The sequence below is a fragment of the Oncorhynchus masou genome, chromosome 25 (assembly GCF_036934945.1).
Source record: "Oncorhynchus masou masou isolate Uvic2021 chromosome 25, UVic_Omas_1.1, whole genome shotgun sequence".
NCBI classification, from domain to species: domain Eukaryota; kingdom Metazoa; phylum Chordata; class Actinopteri; order Salmoniformes; family Salmonidae; genus Oncorhynchus; species Oncorhynchus masou.
In genome coordinates this window covers 39,736,839-39,764,416 of record NC_088236.1, presented here as the reverse complement: position 1 = coordinate 39,764,416, position 27,578 = coordinate 39,736,839, and the positions used below count along the sequence as shown (strand labels likewise).

Genomic DNA, 27,578 nt, shown 5'->3' with positions numbered 1-27,578 from the left:
GCATCGTGCATAAGAACAGCCCTTAGCCATGGTATTTGGCCGTATACCACACCCCCTCGGGCCTTATTGCTTAATTCTACAACAGGGGCAGGCAACTAGATTCAGCCGCAGGCCGATCCTTGTCGAAGTGGATGGTCAGGGGGCCGGAACATAATGATAATAATTTGTACACTGCAAATTGACCACAACTAAGCCCAAAAAGATTGTATTTGAAAAGAAATAATTTCACACTTTGATTACATTGAGACACGATCACATGCAGAGCCTTCAGAAAATATTCATACTCCTTGACTTATTCCACATTTTGTTGTTACAGTCTGAATTCAAAATGTTTTTTTATTTTTTATATTTTTATCTCACCCTTCTACACACAATGCCCTATAATGAAAAAGTAAATGTCTTTAGAAATGTTTGCAAATGTATTAAATACAGAACTCTCATTTACATAAGTCTTCACACCTGAGTCAATTTATGTTAGAATCATCTTTGGCAGCGATTACAGCGGTGAGTCGTTCTGGGTAGGTCTCTAGAAGCTTTGCACAATATTTGCACATTCTTCTTGAAAAAAAATCTTCAAGCTCTGTCAAGTTGGTTGTTGATCATTGCTAGACAGCCATTGTCAAGCTGACTTAAATCAAAACTCTAACTAGGCCACTCCAGTGTATATTTGGCCTTATGCTTTAGGTTATTGTCCCGCTTAAAGGTGATGTCGTCTCCCAGTGTCTGTTGGAAAGCAGACTGAACCAGGTTATCCTCTAGGATTTTGACTGTGCTTAGCTCTATTCTGTTTATTTAAAAAAAAAAAAACGTCCTAGTTTTTGCCGATGACAAGCATACATATAAGATGATGCAGCCACCACCATGTTTGAAAATATCAAGAGTGGTACTCAGTGATGTGTTGGATTTGCCCCAAACACACAGTATGTGTAAATGAGGGTGCCCCTGTCTGGCAGATTTAAAGCACATCATGTCCAGGTGATAGTGATACAACGTTGCCTCCTGGTGGCTGTCCTCTGTAGCTGCCTCATGTTGTCCAGGCTCACTGCCCAGCAGCCTCTCAGGTCCAGGCTGCTCAGACGCCTGTTGATGGTCATCAGGCCCGACGCCGTCTCCATGGAAACGTCACTGCGGACAAGGCTGAGGTGGCATAGTTGTTGTAGTGGAGGGCTGTTGGGTCGGGCGGCGGGGCGCTTCAGAAGCTTCTGGAACACAGGCTCCAGCGGACAAGGCACTGCCACCAGAGAGACCCTCTCCAGGAGGGGAGAGCCGGATAGTACGCTCCACAGCGCCCCCCCCAGAGACCTCCAGGACATGACGGTCTTCATCTGGCGCTGGTCATAGGAGAAGCTGGAGGAGAGAGAGACAGATGAGCACTGAACAGGATATCACAACTTCAATGGGAAGAGATATACAGAAGCTTAAACAATGGTGCAGTCAACACCATAGCTTACATCCTGGGGAAGTCAACACTAAATACAGATATCCAGAGGTTTCAGGGGATCGCATGACCCACTCACCAAGACAGGACCTGCGGAGAAAATGACTGGGGATTCCCAGCTGGCATGTGGCCCATTGAGTCGTACCTATGACGCCCTACAGAGAGAGCATAGCGAGTTAACTCTATTTGTACAGCAGTTGACCTACTTTAGGGAGAGAGAGCACAGTTGTGGTAGACAGGGTAGATCCCTGTCCTCCTCCTCCTCCTCCTCTTCCTCCTGGGGGGCTAAAGGAGGCTCAGCGTGGACGACGAGGCTCCTCAGCCTGGGACAGGCGTGGAGGAGCTCCAGCATGGCTGTCTGAGAGCTGGTTCTGACCCCTTCCAGGGTGAGAGAAACCAGGGAGCCCTTCATAGCACGCAGGGCAGGCAGCAGCTCATCCAGGGGCCCTGTGAAGCGCACAGAGAGTCCCCTTAGCTGGCCTGCCCACCTGGCCAGGCCTGCAGCCAGACAAGACCCTGGCTAGGCCCACCCTCCTCACAGTCCAGTGATATAGAGCGCAGCTCGGGGCAAAGCTGACTTACAGCCTCCAGAGTCCCACCAGACATGCCCTGCGCATCCCTTAGACGTAAGGTAAAGCCCTCACCCCCTGACCCCCCCACTCCCTCTTCCCTTCCTTTCTCAACACCGTCTTCTTCTATTTCCTTCCTTGTTCTCATCTGAGTGTCACCTCTTCCAGCTCCAACTCCCCTTTTCTCCTCACCTGTACCCTCATCCTCACTCTCACCCTCACTCGCCCACGAGAAACGGTTGTCATTTTCCTCCTCTTCAATTTCCTCCACATCCGCTCCTGATATTTCGCCTGTGTCTGTGGCCCTCCCACTCTGCCTCCTCTCCCTCCACACCTCCCAGAGACTGGGCAGCCCCTCATTGGTCGTGAACTCCTCAGTCCCTCCGAACTCCCTGCTGTGTATGAGGCCACAGGCCTCCCCCAGGCCCTCCATTGCCACTCTCTCCAGCCACGGCAGGGAGAGCAGGAGGAAGGCCACGGCAGCCGCCCCATCTCCATCCCCCTCCCCAAAGCCCACATCCAGAGCCAGCAGGCTGCTGAGGGGGGGTGGGGAGGCGCAGGAGGAACCCCTCAGGCAGAGCAGGCCTGCGGGGGGCAGGAAGTGGCAGCGGGACACGTCGAGGTGGCGCAGCGCGGGGCAGTGGCGGGCAACCACCTCCACAACCTGTCTGTCACAAGGGGTGCCAGCCAGAGAGAGGGAGCGCAGGGAAGGCAGACAACCCAGCAGGTCACACTGGACATGGGAAGACACCTGCTGGGCTCCAGAGAGGTCCATGGAATGCAGGCTCTGAGGGAGATAGGGAGAACTCATACATACAGTGAGCTCCAAAAGTATTGGGACAGTGACACATTTATTGTTGTTTTGGTTCTGTACTCCAGCACTGAGTGACGATGAGTGAGAAAGTTAGAGGGATACATTTCATACTCTCCCAGAAACGCTAACCTCCCCTGTTATTGTCATGGTGAGAGGTTAGCAGCATGTCTTAGGGTTATGATATTTGTGCTTCTAACTTTCCCACTCATCATTATTTACGATTCATTCAGGATTATCCGTAATCGTGGTAGCATCCAAATGAATGTAGAAGTGTTGCTAAATATTCTATTCTTATTAACAATATAAGTGACTCCAAAATGACACAATAGATTATTTACAATTCATTTCTATTGGGCACAAAATAATCTGAAGCACAACCTAAACAAACAGCAAATGCATCCAACAAGTTTGTAGAGTCACAAGCTTGACGTAATCATTGCGTGCTAGGAATATGGGACCAAATACTACATTTTTGTCCCAATACTTTTAGTCCCATAAAATTGGGGGACTATATACAAAGTGCTGTCGTTTCTAAACGGTTTACCCGATATTGATGGAAAATACCCCCAAATTAAAGTTGACAGTCTGCACTTTAACCTCTGTTAAAACATTATATCATTTCAAATCCAAAGTGCTGGAGTACAGAGCCAAAACAAAACAAAACATGTGTCACTGTCCCAATACTTTAGGAGCTTACTGTAACACATAGTATAAATTATAAGGGGGACCAAAGCCTGTCCTAACCTGGCAGCGAATCCCGATGAGGGTGCAGAGGCTGGGGGTGACCAGAGCAGAGTGGCCCCCAAGAGATAGGGTTCTGAGCTGAGGGCTCAACAGGAGGTGTAGCGCCGCACGGGACAACTCACACCTGGAGGACAGGACAGACAGGAGCTCCTCTACCAGCTCAGCCGCTAGAGAAAGAGACAGACAGAGAGGGGACACAGACACATACAAACTTTTACCAGTAACTAGTGGACTAATCATGTGCACATTTACAAATGACCAGCAATGGCATCATATACATACACAATCCCTTCCAGTTCCTATGACAGACTCACGCAGCAGGGTGAAGGGGCCCATGACAAATCTGAAGAAGTACTGATCCATGTAGTTGTCAGCGTAGTCTTTGACCCACACTTCCTTCATGTTCTCCGCCAAGTTCCACAGACAAAGCTGGGTCAGTCGGGGAGGGTGATCATCATCCTCCTCCCATCTTCCTCGTCCTCTAATCTTCCTCTTTCTCACTACCCGTTTCGCAGCCCTGGGCTCCATCATGGCACGGAATAGAGGCATCTCCAAGTCTCAGCTGGCGTCTCGCTGGTTCAAGGATCAATGTAGTCTACAGTACTGGCACCATTGTTTCCTTGCAGGTATGGAATATATATGCAGCTGAAGGGCAGAGAATAATAACATTGTAATAAAGAGAGTAATACCATTGCAATAAAGAGAGTAATACCATTGCAATAAAGAGAGCAATAACATTGCAATAAAGAGAGCAATAACATTGCAATAAAGAGAGTAATACCATTGCAATAAAGAGAGCAATAACATTGCAATAAAGAGAGTAATACCATTGCAATAAAGAGAGCAAAAACATTGCAATAAAGAGAGTAATACCATTGCAATAAAGAGAGCAATAACATTGCAATAAAGAGAGTAATATCATTGCAATAAAGAGAGCAATAACATTGCAATAAAGAGATCAATAACATTGCAATAAAGAGAGTAATACCATTGCAATAAAGAGAGCAATAACATTGCAATAAAGAGAGTAATACCATTGCAATAAAGAGAGCAATAACATTGCAATAAAGAGAGCAATAACATTGCAATAAAGAGAGTAATACCATTGCAATAAAGAGAGCAATAACATTGTAATAAAGAGAGTAATACCATTGCAATAAAGAGAGCAATAACATTGTAATAAAGAGAGCAATAACATTGCAATAAAGAGAGTAATACCATTGCAATAAAGAGAGCAATAACATTGTAATAAAGAGAGTAATACCATTGCAATAAAGAGAGTAATACCATTGCAATAAAGAGAGCAATAACAATGTAATAAAGAGAGTAATACCATTGCAATAAAGAGAGCAATAACATTGTAATAAAGCTACAGTCTACAGTTCACACACAGTAAAAATAAAGGTTAATTTCAAAAATGACATTTTTCACATATTTGAAATATAATAAAACTTAGGAGTTCGGCTGACATACATTTTTCTCAGCAACCCTTTGAGCCAGGGGGAGGCGAAGGGGGACATCCGTATTGTTGAAAGTACCAAGTAGGTCGGACCTACTGTTGAATTTACCGTAAAAGGTTTATCAGATGTACCTTAAAATAACAACCTTTGATTTAGGGGTATCGTTGCCAACAAACAGCACATGAACACAACATAGACCAAACGTACTATCGCCAATAACAGTTTATTTGTGGGTGCGAAACTCGATGCAACACTGTCAGATCAACGTTATTGTTTACTTAGACAACAGCTTAAATCGCAATATTTCTTTCGCTGAAAACAGGCAATACAATATTCTTTCCAATTTACCGTTTATTTCCTGGTGTTAGAATCCGACTGTAGGTGTTCGAGTCCGGGGCGTTGACATCGGGTGAGGAATTATGGGGAACGTTCAAGAACCCCAACCGTTTGTGTTTAAAACGGATGTTGATGCGTCTAGCTCAGTCTATAATCTATCACACATATACATACATTTGTATATTGCATAAGAAGAACATTTATTTATAGTGATGTCCTATGTTTATTTGTTATTGTACACACAAATAAGTATAGAGGCTACATTTATCCTAGTTCTAAGTATGCTTCATACCTCTTTATCTTGAGGAATTGGTATAAAATAATTTAAATATAAATGGTATAACATCCAATGTTGATAGGTATTAGGATGTTAAAAACTCAAAGTGTATTTCAAAATACTGTATGTAGGCCTATAGGAGATTATATTTACATTGAAATAATCAAACTAGTCCCAGCAGTTGTAATCAAAATGTTATGTGCTTGATTTCCTCTCTGGATCAATGAGCTCAGTCCCTCATTGTAGCAGAACGGAGCGGTATCGTGTGTAAAGGGGGTTAGGTTCAAATCTAATTTTATTTGTCACATGCGCCGAATACCGAATTTACAGTGAAATGTTTACAAAAACACAATAGCACAATTGGTTACGGGATCGTAAACCGGCTGCCATATTCTTCGTCGCCATTATTCTTCAAGTTAAACTCCACTGTACGACTGCCCCATACTGGTCTCAACCAGTGATCCTATACTTCGCACTGATAACATGTACAGCATATGTGCCAACATGTACAAAAATTAAATAAAAATGCCATGTGTAACGGATTTATGAACATATCGTGACAGCCCTCCTTAACAACATTCCAACGGGTTGAGCCACCCAAAATGTACCAATTGGACTGCTCCATCCGTGACATTTCAAGCTTGTTGTGGAGTGAGTTTACGATATGTTCTTAATTAAACGTTTTATTTTGGAACATATGCTGTAAATGTTATCAGTCACATAAAGCCTACCTACAGGTAAAGTACATACACTGACAATCAGTGCTTAAATGTGGAAATCGGGAGGCGACGGAACAAAAAGTGAGCGCGAAAGGGGTGTGACCTGGTGAGCTGAAGTACTCGTAGGCAACGCATACATTATTATATATATATATATATATATTTTAACATTGCATGCATATCATCGCATTACCGTAGTGGCATAGAGCAGTAGAGGCACTTACAAAACTTGCGTAAATGGGTAACATTTTTTAGTAGCCTAGGGGTCCGGAAAAAATGTGGCCTTTTATAAACGCATTTCATGCAATTATACATAATTTACAACCGAGGTAAAAAACAGTTTCAGGTTGGATATTCGCAGGTAGTTTTAATTAGGTCCAACAACAGCAGTTAGGTACCGTCAACATAGTAACAAATCTAATTTTTCTCATTTCAATAGCTCTTTAACCATTACTCCTAAAACTTTCAAAACTGGTTCTAGATAACCCGATGGCATAGACACATTTTGCACACACTTTTTTAATGTCTCGCACTATTTAAAATTATTTATTTACATTTTTGAATTTCAATAGCTCTTTGGTCATGTGACCTACTGACTTCAACAAGGTTCAGAATGTACACTCAGTGGGCCTACACATTGCAAACCCTTTAGTTTGTCCATTTTCACCTCACACGTTTTTACATGAATTTTTCAAACAAACATTCTAATTTCAATAGCTCCTTGGTCATGTGACCTACTGACTTCAAACAAGGTTCAGAATGTCCACTGACTACCCTTGTATAGTCAGTGGACTATAGTTATTCCATTGTACTGGATCTAATACATAAACATTTTACATCCATTCATACATGTATATTTTTTAATTAAATACTATGAAAAACTCTCTTGGCTGCTGGCTCGGTCACTTTCAGACACGTGCAGAGCAGGTTGAAAGGGGAAGGGTAGCTCTTGACTTGAACCACAAGGGTTCTCTGTTTGCAAGAGAGTAATCCAAAAGGCACAGACACACCCCTTGACTTTCAATTGGCACTCTTGACCTGTATGTATTCTCTCCTGATTGGTCTCTGTGGTGCTTAGTCAATGGAACTCTGTTGCAGGCCCCATCTTAAAGTTTTTACACAGTCTGACGAAGTGCCAGAGGTATGAGGAGAGACATCCTCCTTTGTATGTATGGGAACAAATATTTCCTAACACGTAGGATCCTATTCTTGGACAGATAGAAGACACAATGCAAAAAAAAATGTTTTTATTTTTTACTAATTACTGTCCATGAGTAACCTCAACCTTGTGGGTCTGTGGGTGTTTGAGCCAATAAAGTGCCAACTCAATTCTTCTACTGACTAGTCTCTCATGCCCCTATGAACAGGGACACAGGGCAATAGTTTTTAATCTAAACCAGACCTTTTTGACTGGAGTACATGAACCCCTAATTGGGGCTCTCTTCTTGACACACAACAGCAGTTTACCAGATAACAAGTCAAGAAGATCAAAAATGAGATGGTTGTAAGGGTGTATTACGTCCTGTGCTGGCCCCATTGTCATATCCTTTCTGGATTCTGAGTGGGAAAATTATATCTGAAAAATGCCTCTGTGGGAATGTATTATGTCTGTCCTACATGTAGTATTGGTACATGGAATAATCTTCAACTGCATATATCATAAATTGCTATTGCAAATACAAGTATTATGTTCAACAACTGAAATTCTCAGATATTATTATTTTGACGAACACACTTTGGTGCTTACAATTCATTCTCTATCGTCATAGACTTGATGGACACTGTCATCTGTGATCTTTGTGATATGACTTTCCTTAAGCACGTACTGATGAAACTGTTACTTGATATTTTTTTCTTAAAGTCTACAAATGCTCTACATGTATTCACTCTGTCATAGGGTTGGATCCTATATGCTACTTTCATTATTCTCCTGTAAATGGTTCAGTGCCTATACTTTAGGCTGTGTGTAGAATGGGGCATAAAGGAAATGACCTCTACTAGATTATAGTGATAAGGAAATCAGCATACAGTTTTGGCCTGTGTATTCATTTGCCTATAACTAATCAGAATTCCATTATGTTTACATAAAAAAAAAGAGAATACTTCAATGAGAAGATCCTGCCATGGAAAAGACAACTGGGTGGACAAAGTGGAAAGGAAGGGAAATAATTCACACCATGCAGCAGGACACCTTCAGCTGTGGGGTCTTTGTAATGCAGGTTTGATAGTTAGATTTTCAATAATGAATGGTTAGGTTGTTATGTGACAATTAGGTCAAAAACTATATTTTATTTTTTGGTGTAGATGGCCAAGGAAGATGCACAGAACTTCCCCAAATCCCCTCCCAAATTGATATAGAACCTTCACAAAACCACATGGAGCAAGTGCGAAAAGAAATGGCTGAGGATATACTAAAAATGTCTGGTATGTAATGACATTTAATTAAAAGTAAATTCTTTATTTTTATGTAGTTGTGTGGGACAGCCATATGTTCAGTTCATGTCTATGATTTCAGTGTTCAACAAAGCCAACAACTGCTTCATGTGTGCCACTGATAAAGAACCTTCACTGTATATAGACTTTTTCTATTGTGTTGTTGAATGTACATTTGTTTATCCCATGTGTAACTGCATTGTTGTTTTTGTCACACTGCTTTGTTTTATCTTGGCCAGATCAGTTTTAAATGAGAACTTGTTCTCAACTGGCCTGCCTGGTTAAATAAAAAATTCATTAAAAAAAACCTGGATGTGGCTCAGACTGACTGGGTTAGTAACTTTATTTAACATGTTTCTGACAACAGTGGTGGCATGTAAGACAATTTATGATATAACACAATGGATGGCTAATTCGTCGTACTGCGTTGATATTTGATATTATTTATAACGTGTTACGCTTTGTTTTGTTTTAGATTGAATGTTTTGCATGCCAACGTTGGTTCCACGTGCTGAAACTAGGAATGAAGACAAGAGTTCAACAGAGTAAAGAACACAAACTGTCTTTGTTGTTGAAAATGTATGCTATACCCAATCCACACTGAAGAGGCTCTGAAATGTACATCAACCAGGGATAAAGTGACAGTTAACACTGTGAAATGTTTTGTACTTATGTGAAGTAAAGTGCCTCTTGACATGTTGGAGAAGATTAAAGATCTACACTTTGTTTAATTTGTCAATATAACATTTTTATTCATTGATTTTCTGGCCACCATTACTGTGGTTACATGTTCAGTATATATATGTATTGCCCAGCAAACCCACTGCAGCCTACCTCAATAGCTCACTCTACATTCCTGCTTTGGACAATGACTCTCGTACTTTGCCATTTTCCTTTATGGTTGATATTAACGATGAAAGGAGATATTATCCGTCTCTCTCCTATTGTGTACCGCTGTTAAATAGATATTATCCGTCTCTCTCCTATTGTGTACCGCTGTTAAATACTGTGGCAAAATAAAAAACAGGGAAAATAAGTACTTAGAACTACCAATTATGTAGTTATGTATAATGTACATTACACTGCGTGATTTTACAGTACACAAACAAGAGTGTGCAATATACAAGGCTAGTCTGTGGACATTCTGAAGTTCGTTTGAGTCCAGTAGGTCACATGACCAAGGAGCTATTGAAGTTTTAAATTCTAAAAAATTAATGTAAAATCAAGAGAGATGAAAATGGACAAACTAAGGGGTGATTTGGACATTTTAAATTTGTTTTCCAAAGCTAAAACAAAAAAAAACGTGGAAATGTGAGCAGGATTTTGTATTCCTAGTTGAGTTAGTTAGGGAGTGTAAACAGTTCACATTTGAATTTCAATAGCTCCTTGGTCATGTGACCTACTGGACTCAAACGAACTTCAGAATGTCCACGTGTGAGATGAAAATGAACCAACCAAAGGATGTGCAATATAGAAGGGTAGTCAGTGGACAATCTGAACCTTGTTTGAGTCAAGTAGGTCACATGACCAAAGAGCTATTGAAATTCAAATGTAAACTGTTTACACGCCCTAACTCACTCAACTAGGAATACAAAATCCTTCTCACATTTCCACGTTTTTTTTAGCTTTGGAAAACAAATTAAAATGTCCAAATCGTGAAAATAAGACCTGCGCAATGTGTGCAATTTTTCCAACATCATGACACTTATTTGGAATCTGTGGCTCAAGTGGTTTGAAAGCTATTGAGGTTTGAAAGCGCAAATATCTGTTGAATATCCAACTTGAAACGTTACCTCAGTCATTTTACACAACTGGAGACTTTGGCAGAATCTGTTTTAATACCGCATAAATGATCGTAATGACAGGCTACTTTGACATTCTCTATTTTAATTATTGCGATCCAGCTAAATAGGTTCCAGAACGAAACAGTCCCAAAACGGTTGTGTGTGTTGCTCTTGGTTCATTGGTGACCTCTTGAAGAAGGAAGGTAACACTCCCGTTCCAGCAGCTCAAATTAAACACAGCTGACAATTATGACAAATAATGGGGTGTGTTTGCTGTGGACCAGAAACTCGAATCTCTGTAGTCTTTATAGTGGACCTGTCTATGACAGACATCCCACATTGTGCTATGGTAGGCTGTCAAATGGACATGGTCACTTCTAGCTCGTCATCTGTCACACACAGATGGGTCTACAGTGCAGTAGATCTGTGTGCGAGTGAGACGGGGAAAATATCTGGCTTGGAGGAATGTTTGCTTTAACAAAATAATTTTAAAGCTATGCTGTTTGCAGTGTTCAGACTCTATATTTTCATATAACCCTACACTTTATCATGGAACCACTATCAATAATGTGTTAAAACCTTTGCCTCCAGGTGTGAAAACTCTCGAAAAAAAAACGGAGATAAGTCTTGGACCAGTACAACTCCCTTTCCCTCCTGGCGCAGAGACATAGATCTCTGGCATACAAAGTCTAAGAGAGCAGCTTCTAGTTTTGTGCCATCATCCATCAAACTCTTCAACCCTTGACATTTTTATGTGTGTTTGTATATGGCCTATGATTGCATCTAATCTATTATACTGCACATGTTTTCGTGTTCTATGTTGCTGTGTTGTTATATATCTTGTTAATATCAAGCCGTCACCATAGGTGAAGTTCCCTCTCAGGAAATAAAAGTTAATTGAATTGAATAAACCTACATTCATGAACACACACATTTCCCTCGACTTTGAAATAACAAAAACAACAGACAATGACGTTCTTTGGGTTACGACATAAGTATGACAACATAGGATTCACGCTGAACTTCACGATGAGCAGCAATATCATCCATTGAATTTAACTGTATGTAATTACACTAGATGATTGAAAACACACACACTGTATATAGAGTAATAATCCCTCTCGTTGAATACATTTTCCTCATCACCTCCTGTCCTGTTACAACAGCAGTCAGGTAAACTGGTAGAGGGTTCAGACAGATGGTAACAAGATGACAACAATCCAGCAACCAAACCTATGTCTATGTTGTTTCCACGAATGGAACCACTCTCTTCCCTGCCACGTACACCTCCGCAATGTTCCGATCATCCCCTGAAAGGAGGAAGGGAAAGGGGGAATAAAGAAGGAGAAAATAATATATAACCTGAACATACTTGAGAGATTTTACAACACCTAAGTGATGACCTCAAGACTTCTGGACCTCTTGGCTGACAGCTGCAAGGAACCAGGTTTGAGTCCCTGTCGTGGCTATCAGTGAATTCGCCACAATACTTTCATGGCACGTAAAGGGCCCATCCACCAAAGTCTGAAAACATGTTGTGTGAGAGAGACAGAAACAAAACTCTTACCCAAATTCAAGAACTTCTCCAGGAGCACCTGAAATCAAATGGAACCAAGATGAATGTTATGTATTGGGAGACAGAATGACTCAACAGGTAACAGTGTTTCCCATTTTATTTGCCCCCCCAATTTTTTTTAAAGCAAAAAAATCATATTTTTTATATATTTCTTTGGGACATAAGACAGTAAGAACACAGGCAAATCAGCTCAAAGTGATTTTAATTGTGGAAATCTGTATTCCCACGCATAACAGAGAGATATACAGGTATGTGATCGTATACAAATGAAAGCAAGGTGTGAAATTATTATATCCGTTTGGGCTTCTTGCGATCAATTTGCAATCTACAAATGATTTGTTATTATGTTCCGGCCCCCTGACCATCCGCTCAAGAAAGAATTGGCCCATAGCTGAATCTAGTTGATGATCCCTGCTCTATGTACTGGGAGACTGGTTCCTACCTTAGGCCCCTCTCCGTGGTTGATGAGATCAATTGGTCCTCCTGCTATGGCCGTGTTCACCCGCAGAGCATCAAAGTCTTTCCCTACCTGAAAGTTTCCCGTATGCTCATCCAGGGACAGGGCTACAAACCAAACAATCAACCCAGAGCTCAGAATATCAATCAAGGACTCAACAAACAAATACACAGATGTACAGTTGGGTTCATTAAACGGTTTTTGACTGTAGTGCAGGTCAAAAACATGTGCTGCAAAGTGGATATACCTGTACAGTCAGTGGATTATATTTCAGAAATGTCACCTATGTATTTCATTGCCGTTTAGGTGATTGCAAATAAACTTGTTGGCTTGGCATCACTCTATGAGAACGTTTGTGCTGTGAGCAATGTATCGATGCTGCAGCACAGGCGTTTTGAAAAGTAACATCTGAGCGCATGAATCTGTATCAATTCATAAATCATCATGTATCAAATCATTCATACTGATTGATGTATTGATTTAATAATAGTGGTGACGATGACCTTCCCACCCCTCCGGCCAGGTCTCCCACCTTGGCTGCCTCCCAGTGTGGCCAGTCTGAAGACCTCCTCGAAGGTGAGCGTTTGGTACTGGGGGTCCTGGATGGTCAAGGCTTTAGAGGTATCCAACGTTCTCCGCACAGCATCCAGCATAGAGGGAGAGTAGCCTCCTGCCACATCTGCAAGGCCGGAAACACAGACACAAGTGCATACACAAACAAATGTATTAATGCGTTAAACACAGAGCCAATTGCAACAAAAAAAGCACTGGTTTTCTAAAAACTATACTAACGGGAAATAACATGCCCCTGTGTGATAAAATAAACCAGCAGATCAGCTTATCTCATGTTGTTACGGTGTCAAGCCAGTTTGATACCGGACAGGGAACCTAGAAGAAAGTTGCCTCCATTGCTGGCCTCAATGAAAAAACAGGATCATCCCAAATCGTAATGAATGTCAAATAACTATTCTAAGAAATAATATTATCAGGGCCATTTGAAATAACTTCATTCGACTTTAATTTGATCAAAAATATATAGATTATTATATAACTCAATCACGATTGCCTTGATTTAGTTATACATTTAAAATATGGACAACTCAGGGATAGTACATTTGTTTTTTTTCATACAGCACACATAGGCTAAAAACGATACAGAACACAGTGCGCTCTGGTAAAAGGAAGATGATCTGCTTTGTAGTGTGTTGTCATGGACTCACCTGTGCCCAGCCCCAGCTTTACTTTGTGGTTCAGAACCCTGCGGGCATCTAGCATACCACTGCACAACCTGAAGAGGGAAATGAGCGTGAGAGAGGGGAAAATGAGAGAGAGGGAAATAGAGAGAAGAGAGAGGAGAGAAATAGAGAGAGGAGAGAGAGAGAACATGGGCAGGTTCTATCTTGAGTGCTGATATGATATCTAGTATCATCTGCTGTGTTCTTAAAAGAATAGGGTATGATAAAAAAATAAGAATCGTGATTTATTTCTAAATCCTAAGACATGGTCTTTCCTTTCACATCTTCCATCAATGACCCTTGGGAAAACACAGGCGTAGTCAGGGAACGTGAACTGTAGGGTAATGAGAAACACTTACGAGATGTTGGAATTGGCACAGTGAGCGACGGACGCCCCTTTCTCTCTGAACAGCTTCAGCTCTTCATCGGTTAGGTGACAACCGTGAGCCATCACAGTCTGTGAACCATCACCATCATCATACTTACTACCATTACCACCGCTATCATTATAATCATCATCATCATACTTACTACCATTACCACCGCTATCATTATTATCATCATCAGCATACTTACAACCATTACCACCACTATCATGATAATCATCATCATACTTACTACCACTACCACCACTATCATTATAATCATCATCATACTTACTACCATTACCACCGCTATCATTATAATCATCATCAGCATACTTACAACCATTACCACCACTATCATGATAATCATCAGCATACTTACTACCATTACCACCGCTATCACAATAATCATCAGCATACTTACTACCATTACCACCACAATTATAATCAGCAATATGATTTTCATTATCCATAGAATGTCCTTGTACTGTGTGTGTGTGTGTGTGTGTGTGTGTGTGTGTGTGTTGGGCTAACCTTGTCAGTGAGAAGGTTGTGTTTGTGGTAGACGTCTGTGTAGGAGTCATAGTCTGGGAACAGTTCCTTCACTAGCTTCACCTCCTCCTTCGTCTCACTGATGTGACTCTGGGGATCACAGAGACGATCAATATATTTTTTAAATCTTGAATTCATACACATTGATAATCACATGAAGAGAGAGAGATAATGGAAGGGAGATAAATACAGATAAATAAATGATTATCCTCAAAGCACATTCCCATAGAATCCCCTTGACTTGGTTACTGTGGCTACAGGCTGGCAAAGCTCACCTGGATGTGAAGGTGGTTATTCTTGGCGATCTCTCCCAGGTGACCCAGCAGGGCAGTAGAGCAAGACAGGGCGAAGCGCGGGGTCACCACTGGCATTACAAGGGGGTACTGCCCCAAACCAGACAGAAAGACAACCAGTGATCAAAATCCTAAAAAGCTCCTTTCACAGATTCTGATCACAAATGTGTTTGTTTTCTTTGGGGGGGGGGGGGGGGTACAATCCCTACATTGCCACTGACTTGTACATGTACCCTTAGAACCCCCCCCCCTGTGCTAGCAGGGCTAACGAGTCTTACCTTCTTCTTCAACATCTCACTAATGAACCTAGAGCAACACAAGACAATAATCACATTTGTATTTTTTCCTTCAAAAGAATTTTGAAAACAAATTGCTATCAGGTAGGTCCCTCTCCGATTCATTCCATTTCCTTCTGTTTGGTTCCTAATTAATACTCCTCAGATGTGTGTTGGGCAAGATGTGAGTGTAAGGAAGGACTGAATCCTGTTTTTCAGACTGCAGCAACTGGCTCAGAGACAATGATTTCCTCGCTAATTTCTCCTTTCAGATTTGCTGAGGATGCATTTGATGAGTTTTGTTTTCTGAGGGCCATACTTGTTATGTATGTTGAAATATGACAAATGTTGTGAGATATATTGTGAGGCTAGAGCAGAAGTTCTCAAACTTGGGACTGGATATGAAAATAGGGTGGCGCGAGAATATCCAAAATCCTGAGAAAAAAAAAGACAGAACAAAAAGACATGCCTATGTGTCTCAAAATCATCGTAATGTGGTTAACCTTAAAAATAAAAATGATTCAAATCTAAATGATAAAATTCAACCACAAAGCACCCTTAGATCATGGGAAAAGGCTGCACTTGACCGTTGCATTTGAAATCATTCCCATGGTGAACGGCTAGGCCCGCTATGAAACCACACACTAATGCAGATACTTTGATATTATCGGCCGCAATTGATACGGTGAAAACTATGTGTAGGGAGGCAGAGACACAGAAACTCACATCGATACCCTTGTCAGATAACACTTTTAAACTAAGAATGTAAACTATTTCTAGTAATCAAGAGGAAACTGACTAAATGACTCAAAAATGCCCCAACTTATGCTCTCCAAGTGGACGTTAGCTGTGAGGGCCGAGATGCCCATGTTCGCTATACATGTTGGGGGATTCTATTCACGAGGACATATTTTTCTTAATGCCGCATTCAAAAGAACTGGGAACTCTAAAATCTATGACTTCTGTCTTCAGTGCATTTAAGACAACTGGGAACTCTTAAAAACAAAAAAAAATCACCAACTGCGAAAAATTGTTTTGAACGGTCACCCAACTCGAAATTCCAACTCGGGCCTCTTTTCAGAGTTCCCGGTCTTGAAAGCACCATAAAACTCATGGTACCCTTCGCCAGCTCATGTCTGTGTGAAGCTGGATTCAGTGCGCTCATCTGCATTAAAACCCCTGACTTTGAGAAGCTCCGACGTGACATGCATCAAGCACACCCATCCAACTAGTGGTGATGAGACAAGATACATTATGTCAGACTCATTTGCAATTGACTGTCATAGCCCCACATTAAAAGCATGCGATGTGGAGCTGAGAAGACAATCAGAAATACTGTTAGAATGTCTTTCAATTGACTGCCATAGCCCCAAATAAAAATGAAACAGTCACTGTTAGTTAATGCCATAATTTTTTCCACATGGTTGGGGTCCAGATATCAAAATGGAGCGGGACAAAAAGATATGGGAACCCCTGTGCTGGAAGGTCCCATTAAGTCATGTAAAGTCTAGAATGACATGTGTTCCCATTGGTTCTTGCTGCACAAGCCAGTCATGACTCAATATGATGATGCTTTTCTTAGTCATTACTCTATCCTCCTCCAAGGAAATTCTTTTCCATGTGACCTTACGGTCTAGAGGCATGAAAAGCCATTGTGAGAGCTCATAAACCCCTCCTGTGCAAAGCACCTGCTCTAATCATTTAAATGTTTATTACGTATACAGCCTTGACCCCTCTTCTGTCTAATACCTACCTGTTGGTTTCGTCATGGGACTCGTCTGGCGTCTCTCTGTAATGTGGGACAAAGTTGTTTGTATCCATACACACCTTGCCCACAAGAGCACGCTGTCCAAAATCATCTGGAATGACAAGAAACATTGGAAAAGGTCACCAAACAGGTGAAATCACCCATCAGGGGATCTGCATTTGGTGTGATTAGAGTAGCACTCTGTCGAGACCGTATCAGACTGGAGTCAAAAGGGACATTTGTAATGTTGCTCATCAGCATCCTGGAATAACCTAAATAATAAACTAAAGCTAACATTAAATCTCATAAACCAAAAGGTGGGAGCGCTGTTGGTTGTGGTGAAACAAACTCTGCACGGTTTAGGAGGAGTAATGCAACCACCAAAATGACAAACATTCCATGCAGTAAGTAGATGTGAAAGTGACAGATTCCTCTACATACAAAACCCTATGTTCATGTCTTGTTCTGAGCTGGTGAAAATAATTTTCATTACAGTGGGTAACCATAAGGATGGAATGGAGCAAATTAAGATGTTCGTGCACAGCTAATCCCTGTACCTGAAACTCAAAACTTTCATTACCTGCAATCCCTGCCCTCATTTAACCTCACACTGAAGTGTTTTATCATTTTATTTTCAGGACAACAAGTAGAACACAAAACATAAAACAGTTACATTCATAAGTTTTATTGACAAATGTCAATAAATAAAAAGGTCTGGCAAGCAATAACCTCATGTTTTTATTGCAGAAATGGTTTCCTTGCCGGGAAATTATTATACAACTAGTCAGTGACAACTGCGTGGAGTTTGGACTTTGTGACAGCAACTATGCGATCTTATTACAGTATTATAGACAAAGTCCGGGACAGAAATTGAACTTGGCGAAATAAACTTGAATATCCACAGGATAATTCTGAAATGGATCTGAGGGATATAGCAAAGCTTAGGAAAACATCAGGGACGATCCCAATGCAATAATTGTGTATGATTTTCTATGTAGAAGAACCCTTACCTTCTAATGACTCTTGTGCGGCGTGAGTGTCAGAGCAAAACAGTCTCAGCTTTTCATAGTGGGGTCATAATAGTTTTTGTAGCTCAAACCGCTTGGACTTCACAGACGTTTTTGTGAGAAGAACAGTTTTCGGGATTCGCCAGATCAGCCTTGGTCTCACAAACACCGTTCTAGTTCAGCCCCCATCAACACACAGGCTAATCATCGGCAGATGCAGAAGACAGAGGAATCCAACGCAAAAAAAAAAAAAAAAATATGTTTAAGAGAATACGGAACAGAACAACAGACCCATCTTATTGAAGCCACAGAAGTTCAAGGCCAACTGCGATACTGCAGGCGTTGCTTGCAGAAAACAGGATCCCCATTATAGTGAATGGGAAAATGGCCATCTTTGTGGTCAATCTTCATGTAAATAAAATACAAATTCGAAAACAATCATAGTACCAATAAATGCTTCTAATACACCATATGCAAGTCCTTCAAACGATAATGTTGTAAAAATCACATAACTTATAAGGACAATTTAGTTGCTAATGGCAGCCTGCAGTACCCCGGCCAGCCTTCAATTTGAGTTACTCATTGAGAGGAGGCAGCACTGAGCTAGCCTGCAACACCACTTCCTGAATTAGCTCAAACTGCGCATGTTATGTATCCATGAGATGCTATCTTAACCGACTTAATTTGGCTTCAATGCGCTATTGAGTCTTCACATAGAAATGAATAGTGTCACGTGATCGATGGCTTTGTCCATTCCTATACAGTCATTGGTATAGAAGCACAAAAATATTTCCGATTATAGCCTGGGACTCAAAGCGTTAACAAAACATTTACACACTAGACTCCCCCCACAATGAAATTTGCACTGTGAAATAACAAATGTAACATGGTCAACATAACCCAACTACATAGTCGAGAGACGGTGCTGGCCTAGCAGTCAACACAGCTGCCTCCAGAACACTTGTATCGTGTCCCCCGGCAGCGAGGTTATAATCCCCACACCACCACTTTTAATACTGTCTATCCCCTGGTGTCCGTCTCCATACTTTCCCGTCTAAATAAATATAACACATTTGAAAGAGTGGAGTTCCAATCCCCCTTTAAAAAAAAGAGACTGATTGATAAGTTGTTGCATAACAACTTACGCAGTGGAAGCGTGTGTGTGTGTGTGTATTCCAGGTGGTTGTACATTGTGACTGAGGTTAATGTTTATAGCCAGTCAAAGAATGTCCCGTGCTCTTTTATCACAGAGCATGATCTTCCCTTCCTCCGTCATTAATACTTATGTAACAAACAAGTTAAACAGGCGAGAAGAACAGGTTAAAGTACAATGTTTCAATGTTAAGCCATTGTGCAAGTGAGCGGAAGAGTGTGTGCAGGTTTGTGTGTTAATGTGTCTGTTTTCTCACTTGCGATTTGGCCCAGCAGGAGAGAAGCGTCGGTGTGTATGGTGGCAAAGTAACAAGCCGTAGTGGTACCGTTTCTCAGGGTTCTTTTCTGAAATAGACAGAGATTGTTTTAGTATTCAGGCCCTATTGTTCATAAACACCACCCCATCAATGCAAATATCACCTGCCCTAGCCTGCTATGTGTTACAATGTATCCAGATTTCATCAGATTTTCTATGCTACTGTCACTCTGTGAGCTTTCCTTACAGTAGCCAAGGAAGCGACCTAAATAGTTCACATTTGTATTGTTTTTGCTACACTGCAGGTCATTTAAAATAAGCTAAAGCTTCACATACGTAAACACTCTCTTTAACCTTTATTAAAATGGCCATAGCGGCCTGCTATTGGCCCTCCTTTGGCATCCCTATCCCTGCACAGCAGGGAATTCCGAAAAACGAGAGAAAATAGACACAAGGGAAATTAAAGACGGCAACCAAAGTTTCTGCTCCCGAGTGTCCATTATCATTGCAATATTAACCTTTGCAACACAAGGCTTTAAATAAGTATAACAGACGATTTAGAATAGGAAATAAGGATAAGAATGGTCTATAATCCTCTATGCAAGTGGGACGGATTGAATCGGGTGCGCAACGGCATAAATTTTAAAACATTGTGTGTTTCTTATTAGACAAGTCCAGGTCTGTTTCAGTCCGTTTTCTTCCATTTGGTGCCTGATGAAAACGACCCTGATGACTTCTATAGACTGAGGTTTGTTAGTTTGGCCCAGACCGCTCACCACGACATGGGTGTAGACGTTGCGGGCGAACTCCAAGTCTTTGTAGCAGGCCTCCACTGGGAAGGTGTACGTGTTGAGCCACTGTAGCAGGGGCAGGTCCAGGGCTGTGCCTGCATAGCTGTACTGAGACGCGTGGATGTGGGTGTCCACCATCCCTGGCATGAAGAACTCACTACAGACAACAAAATGGACTTTAGGATAATAACTTGGTTGTGTTCAGTCACAAATAGATTAGGAATCAGTGTTACTCTCATAGGATGGACTCGTCACTCACTGCTGTCCAAGCTGTGTAACAGCCAAGGCCTCAAACCCCCACTTCTTTGACAGACTGTCAACTTCCTGCCCACTCCCAATGAAGGCAATCTGTCAACATGAGAAGCAACCAAAAACAAGGTGCAGATTAGCGCAAGAGAGAGACAAGAGCCTGACTCAACAAGGTGTTCATTAATTTAAATATAATTTATCCATGCATTGATAATTGATCGACTGTAACACATTAAGGCATAGTCAGACACAGACACCCTCAACAAACAGTACATTCTGAAAGTATTCAGACCTATCCACATTGTTAAATTACAGCCTTATTCTAAAATGGATTAAATAAAAACATTTCCTCATCAATCTACACACAATGACAAAGCGAAAAGAAGTATTCAGACTCTTTGCTATGATCAAATTTATTTATAAAGCCCTTTTCACATCAGCCGATGTCACAAAGTGCTATACAGAAACCCAGCCTGAAACCCCAAACAGCAAGCAATGCAAAACCACGGTGGTGTGGAAAACCTCAATAAAAAGGACAGAACCTAGGAAGAAACCTAGAGAGGAACCAGGCTCTGATGGGTGGCCAGTCCTCTTCTGGCTGTGCCGGGTTGAGATTCTAGTCAGAACTGAGTGAAAGATGAACGGAGCAAAATACAGCGAGATCCTTGATGAAAACCTGCTCAGGGCCTTAGATTGGGGCGAAGGTTCACCTTCCAACAGGACAACAACCCTAAGCACACAGAAAAGACAACGCAGGAGTGGCTTTGGGACAAGTCTCTGAATGTGCTTGAGTGGCCCAGAGCCCAGACTGAACCCGATCGAACCGCTCTGGTGAGCCGTGAAAATAGCTATGCAGCGACGCTCCCTATCCAACCTGACAGAGCTTGAGAGGATCTGCAGAGAAGAATGGGAGAAGCTCCCCAAATATAGGTGTGGCAATTTGTAGAGTCAATCCCAAGAAGACTGTAATCACTGCCAAAGGTGCTTCAACAAAGTACTGAGTAAAGAGTCTGAATACTTATGTAAATGTGATTTCAGTTGTTTTTTCATAAATTTGCACCCACAACACTTTTTTTTCACTATGGGTTGTTGTGTGTGGATTGATGAGGGGATTAAAACAATTTTATCAATTTTGGAATAAAGCTGTAACGTAACAACATCTGGAAAAAGTTAAGGTCTCTGAATACTTTCATAAGGCACTGTATATATAAAGTGTGTAAAACAGTATGTAAACATTTATTCAAGTGACCAGTGTTCAATGACTATGTACATAGGGCAGCAGTCTCTAAGGTGCAGGGTAAAGTACTGGGTGGTAGCCGGATAGAAGTGACTCAGGTTCAGGGCAGGGTACTGGTGGCTGTTTAACAGTCTGATGGCCTGGAGATAGAAGCTGTTTATCAATGCATCTCGGCTAGTCCTTCCTTTCCTGAATCCACTGAGATGGACATGAAACCCTTAAGTTCCAGATAATACAACAATCTACCCACAATCAACTTTTCCATTAGTTTACAGAGATTTGATGTAATTGCAATAGGTCTATAATTCGCAGGACTGGATGGATCTTTACCAGGCTTCACAAAAGGCAACACCACAACATGTTTCCTTCCTAATGGCAGCACTCCTATTGTCCATATTTTGTTAAATAAATCAAAATATTTCCCAGAACTTCTGTAGGCAGATGTTTAAACATAACGTAGCATAATCGATTCTCACCTGGCCCTCCAGAGCCCATGTCAATTCAAACATGGTGAATTCAGCGTCCTGTGATTCTCTTTTTTTATAATAATATGCTTATTATTTTCCAATTAAAAATAAATAAAAGACCGCAATACAAACATTAACATTCATTGTACTGTTGAATGGGATGGCCAATTTAGAGGACAAAACTAAACTTAACTCACGCATGCACAAAATCAAACAAAATCCTATTAGGTGGTACATGTATAAGAAAACAGCATATAGTCATTACAAGCAGTGTAGTTAAGCCAAAAAATAAATATTGAGTGGAGTACAGCACAAAGTAGCAGCAGATCATCAACACAGTTATGAAGCTGGACTAGACCATTTATCCAGTATCGGCGGCCATATTTTGTAAAACAATGGACTTCTATTGGAGGTGTTGTATCATATCTTTTCCAAATGTATTACATTCCCTAAATCCTGTAACCACATTTCAAAGGTAGTTACAGTCTCCAATTTCCAAAATTGCAATATGAGCCTTTTGGCTAATAGAGTACAAAGAGAGACATCCTTCCCCTCCTGGTTACTCCCATCAACTGTACCAAACAGAGAGATCAATGGATCTGGGGCTAGAACTCCATCGAAGGCTTTAGATAAGTAATCAAAGATTTGAGCCCAGTAAGCATGTAACTTAGGACATGTCCAAAATAAGTGGGTCAACTCCTGCTTGCACCTCTCACACAGTGGTGAGGTGTCCGGGAATATTTTATGCAGTTTCACTGTAGAGTAATGTAACCTGTGTATCACCTTAAACTGTACAAGGTTGTGCCTGGCATTCACTGAACTGTGGTTTATATTCCTGAGAGCTTCTACCCAGTCCTCATCTGAGATTTCTGAACCAAGTTCTTTTTCCCAAGCCCTTTTAATAGTGTCTGGGGATACCTCTATGTGGGCCTGTAACATAATACAGTCTAGAGACTGGCCCTTTTGAATGGGGTTTGACAAGGATCAAGCTATCTAATGTAGGATTATTTGGCTTAATGCCATTCTGTGGGATATGTGTCCTTAAGAAATTCCTGATTTGGAGGTATCTGAAAAAATGTGTTGTTGGCATGTTGAACTTTCCCTGTAATTGTTGAAATGAAGCTAACTGACCCTCCATGTATAAATTACCAATTGTTGTGAGCCCCTTCTCCCTCCACTGTGAAAACACCATATCATCCAATGCAGGGTGGAAAGCATGATTAAGGCAAATTGGGCTGTCAATGTATTTTATTGATTTATTTCACCTTTATTTAACCAGGGAGGCAAGTTGAGAACAAGTCCTCATTTACAATTGCGACCTGGCCAAGATAAAGCAATTCTAACAGTACATGGCCAAGATGTTCAAACGTTCATAGATGACCAGCAGGGTCAAAATATAATAATCACAGTGTTTGAGAGGGTGCAACAGGTCTGCAGGTCTGTCATTCAGAGACAGCAGGTGCGGTAGAGAAAGAGAGTCGAAAACAGCAGGTCCGGGATAAGGTAGCATGTCTGGGGAACAAGTCAGGTTTCCATAGCCGTAGGCAGTACAGTTGAAATGGGAGCAGCAGCATGACCAGGTGTACTGGGGACAGCAACTAGTCATCAGGCCAGGTAGTCCTGAGGCATGGTTCTAGGGCTCAGGTCATCCGAGAGAAAACTTAAAAATTCACACAGGACAAGGCAGGAGAAATACTCCAGATATAACATACTGACCCTAGCCATAAACTATTGCAGCATAATTACTGGAGGCTGAGACAGGAGGGGTCGGGACACATTGTGGCCCCGTCCGACGATACCACCAGACATTGCCAACCAGGCAGGATATAACCCCACCCATTTTGCCAAAGCACAATCTCCACACCACTAGAGGGTTATCTTCAAACCACCAACTTACTGCTCTGAGACAGGGCCGTGCACGAACCCCGACAGGAAGATCATGTCAGTGACTCAACCCACTCAAGTGACACACCCCTCCTAGAGACGGCATGGAAGAGCACCAGTAAGCCAGTGACTCATCCCCCATAATAAGGTTTGAGACAGAGAATTCCAGTGGAGAGAGGGGAACTGCCAGGCAGAGACAGGAAGGGCGGTTTGTCGCTCCAGTGCCTTTCCGTTCACCTTCACACTCCTGGGCCAGACTACACTCAAACATAGGACCTACTGAAGAGATGAGTCTTCAGTAAAGACTTAAAGGTTGAGACCGAGTCTGTGTCCCTCACATGGATAGGCAGACCATTCCATACAAATGGAGTCTTGTGACCGTAGCATACGTGTAGGTACGTACAGCAGGACCAAATCGGAACGATAGGTAGGAGCAAGCCCATGTAATACTTTGTAGGTTAGCAGTAAAACCTTGAAATCAGCCCTCGCCTTAACAGGAAGCCAGTGTAGAGGCACTGGAGTAATATGATCTTTTTGTTTTTTTGGTTCTAGTCAAGATTCTAGCAGCCGTATTTAGCACAAACTGAAGTTATTTAATGCTTTTATTTTGGTATGTGTCATGTAGATGGAAAAAAGCTGTCCTTGAAACAGTCTTGATATGTCCATCAAAAGAGAGATCAGGGTCCAGAGTAAGGTCTAGGTCCTTCGCAGTTTTATTTGCGACGACTGTACAGCCATCAAGACTAATTGTCAGATCCAATAGAAGATCTCTGTATTTCTTGGGACCTAGAACTAGCATCTCTGTTTTGTCCGAGTTTAAACATAAAACATTTGCCGCCATCCACTTCCAGGGAAGGGAACTGCGACTCAAAATTGAAAAAAGGAAACCGGCTGCCCGGACAAACTGAGCAGTCGGAAAAGAAGAGCCTTGGTCAGGGAGGTGACTAAGAACCCGATGGTGACACTGACAGAGCTCCTCTGTGAAGATGAGAGAACCTTCCAGAAGTACAACCATCTCTGCAGCCTTCCACCAAATCATGCCTTTATGGTAGGGTGGCCAGACAAAAGCCACCCCTCAGTAAAAAGGCACATGACAGCCCGCTTTGAGTTTGCCAAAAGGCACCTAAAGGACTCTGACCATGAGAAACAAGATTCTCTGGTCTGATGAAAGCAAGATTGAACTTTTTGGCAAGAATGCCAAGCATCACATCTGGAGGAAACTTGGCACCATCCCTATGGTAAAGCATGGTGGTGGCAACAACATGCTGTGGGGGATATTTTTCAGCAGCAGGGACTGGGAGACTAGTCAGGATCAAGGGAAAGATGAACAGAGCAAAGTACAGCGAGATCCTTGATGAAAACCTGTTCCAGAGCACTCAAGACCTCAGACTGGCGTGAACGGTCACTTTCCAAGAGGACAACAACCCTAAGCACACAGCCAAGCCACAAAGGAGTGGCTTTGGGACAAATCTCTGAATGTCCTTGAGTGGCCCAGCCAGAGCCCGGACTTGAACCCGATCGAACATCTCTGGAGAGACATTAAAATAGCTGTGCAGAGACGCTCCCCATCCAACCTAACAGAGCTTGAGAGGCTCTGCAGAGAAGAATGGGAGAAACTTGTGTCAAGCCTGTAGTGTCATACCCAAGATGACTCAAGGCTGTAATTGCTGCCAAAGTTGCTTCAACAAAGTAGAGTAAAGGGTCTGAATACTTATGTAAACATGATATTTCATATGTTTTATTTTATACATTTGCAAAAATGTATAAAAACCTGTTTTTGCTTTATCATTATGGGGTATTGTGTATACATTGATCAGGGAAAAAAGCTATTTAATTAATTTTAGAATAAGGCTGTAATGTAACAAAATGTGGAAAAAGTCAAGGGGTCTGAATACTTTCCTAATACACTGTATACACACACACACACTACACAAACATGCAACCAATTACCAAATCAAATCTCACAATTAGGATCTGGATGGCATGAGTCATTTTGGGAAACCTTTGTAATAAAATACATGTGATAAAAACATAACATGCATGACAAAGCAATGTAAAATCGCAAGAAACGATTTCCATGAAACTATTATTACTAAATCCAGACCACATTTCACAACTTTTGTGACAGCTGTCACAGGCCCTTTGTTGCCTCTACTGGAGTTACACACTGTACAATTATAATGACTGCAGGAAACAGGTTTATCTTCTTTTGAAGAAAATGTGTGGAGGTCAATGGTATCCATACAAAAATGCTGAATCCAATTCTGGCTTGGGGCATTTTTTTTGTGTGCCAAATTTAGCTAACTATTATAGTGTTTTGAAAAGATTTACCTAGCCTATGCAGGTTTGTAAAATGTATAGAAATTGGGGCAGCAAATAAATAAAAAACAATTTTAAAAATATATAAAAGAGATGGAAAACATAGTCCTATAAAACAATGCAGTTCCACTTAGGCCTAGGCATATGACACTTTGGCAATGTAAAATAGCCTAATCATAAGTTAAAGTCTTTACATACATTTTGCTAGGATTATTTCTAAATTAATTAACATAATGTATGCTGTTCATAGGTATTGAAATAGACTTTCACGGTTGAATTCTGACAGACCTTCCCCTCTGTGTCCACTCCCAGAAGCCTATCCTCCAGAATTTCCACGGCTGTGTGATCGGTGGAGTGCACAAACGTCCCCCTGTAGACGTGCGCAATGTCCACAGCGGATTTGTTGGAGCTAGTCATATCTAGAATGTTACAACAGCAGGGTTTGATACTGAAAATGAATCTTGTCACATTTTTATCCTCGGCAAGGATAGTGGGAGGTTAATCAGTGCGCACCAAGAAGAGACTCCACCTGCCGACAGTGCGACTGGCCACAAGCGTAGCGTGCGCCCGCATGGGACAGCCATAGCAGGAATTTTATTAGCCTACAGTGTTGTAAAAATAGATTTTGAAGCATTGCTCAGCAATGGCGCATTGTTCACTTTCATACCGTATGATAGTTTTCACTACTTAGACACAGGCAGAACTAGAGTTTTATACATGGGGTGGCAAAGGCTACTTCAGGGGGTCCAGAGACCATGACAGAAAATGTATGTAACCCTGACCTGGCATCTAAGCAGCATGAATGAATCCTATGATTGCTGATTAGATGTAGAAGTGATGACTCACTTGACCCAGAGTTCTTCAATGTGGCAGATAGTGTGGTCCAAAAGGGTTATTTTACTAGAATACTTCAACATACTATGAATAGTCAGTGTCTCTACTTCGGAACTGCAGCTCAATTTCTTTCTTTCTCTCACACACAAAACTGTACTCACATACTTGGGTCACTGTTTTCATGAATATAAAATCTGGGTCTATAAGTGTTTAATAATATCCAAAATATTATTTTCAGAAAATAAAGCTCAAGCACCAAGGAGGTAAGATTTGACATACCAGGTATCAAGCAGAAATGGACTTGAACA

At 41.5% G+C, this 27,578-nt stretch overlaps 2 protein-coding genes and 1 long non-coding RNA gene across 4 annotated transcripts; 1 reads left to right on the top strand and 2 right to left on the bottom strand.

The window, feature by feature from the left end:
* Positions 1-183: 183 nt before the first annotated feature.
* On the bottom strand, positions 184-4,114 carry si:ch211-214j8.12 (uncharacterized protein LOC100000539 homolog). Its single transcript, XM_064937698.1, is given in 5 exon segments — positions 184-1,347; positions 1,645-1,957; positions 1,960-2,794; positions 3,566-3,732; positions 3,880-4,114. Coding segments are annotated over 5 exon segments (1,932 nt in total). The 3' UTR covers positions 184-965.
* Positions 4,102-9,115, top strand: LOC135514311 (uncharacterized). The gene is made up of 4 exons (XR_010451663.1): positions 4,102-4,191; positions 8,454-8,576; positions 8,662-8,781; positions 9,030-9,115. It is a non-coding gene; the product is annotated as an uncharacterized LOC135514311 (long non-coding RNA).
* LOC135514310 (guanine deaminase-like) lies at positions 9,116-27,404 on the bottom strand. 2 transcript variants are annotated; one of them, XM_064937699.1, is made up of 14 exons: positions 26,725-27,399; positions 20,540-20,628; positions 20,266-20,437; positions 19,491-19,578; positions 17,081-17,186; positions 15,331-15,358; positions 15,035-15,142; positions 14,742-14,849; positions 14,202-14,299; positions 13,828-13,895; positions 13,140-13,286; positions 12,593-12,714; positions 12,142-12,169; positions 9,116-11,884 (listed from the first exon to the last, which is right to left on the bottom strand). In XM_064937699.1, exons 1-14 carry the CDS (start codon positions 26,851-26,853, stop codon positions 11,814-11,816), a joined length of 1,362 nt encoding a protein of 453 aa, XP_064793771.1. In that variant the 5' UTR covers positions 26,854-27,399; the 3' UTR covers positions 9,116-11,813. The 2 variants fall into 2 exon arrangements, with proteins under 2 accessions (XP_064793771.1, XP_064793772.1); XM_064937700.1 differs by lacking the exons at positions 20,266-20,437; positions 20,540-20,628 and having other exon boundaries at positions 26,725-27,404.
* Positions 27,405-27,578: the final 174 nt, after the last annotated feature.

What these genes read in the sequence shown, in the direction of transcription:
- LOC135514310 (XM_064937699.1), bottom strand. Translation starts at nt 26,853, where the DNA reads ATGACTAGCTCCAACAAATCCGCTGTGGACATTGCGCACGTCTACAGG. An exon ending in GTGAGATGTTGAAGAAGAAG is followed by an intron (nt 15,143 to 15,330) that starts GTAAGACTCGTT and finishes GGTTTGGGGCAG; the next exon opens with TACCCCCTTGTAATGCCAGT. An exon ending in TGTGCCAATTCCAACATCTC is followed by an intron (nt 13,896 to 14,201) that starts GTAAGTGTTTCT and finishes TTCCCTCTTCAG; the next exon opens with GTTGTGCAGTGGTATGCTAG.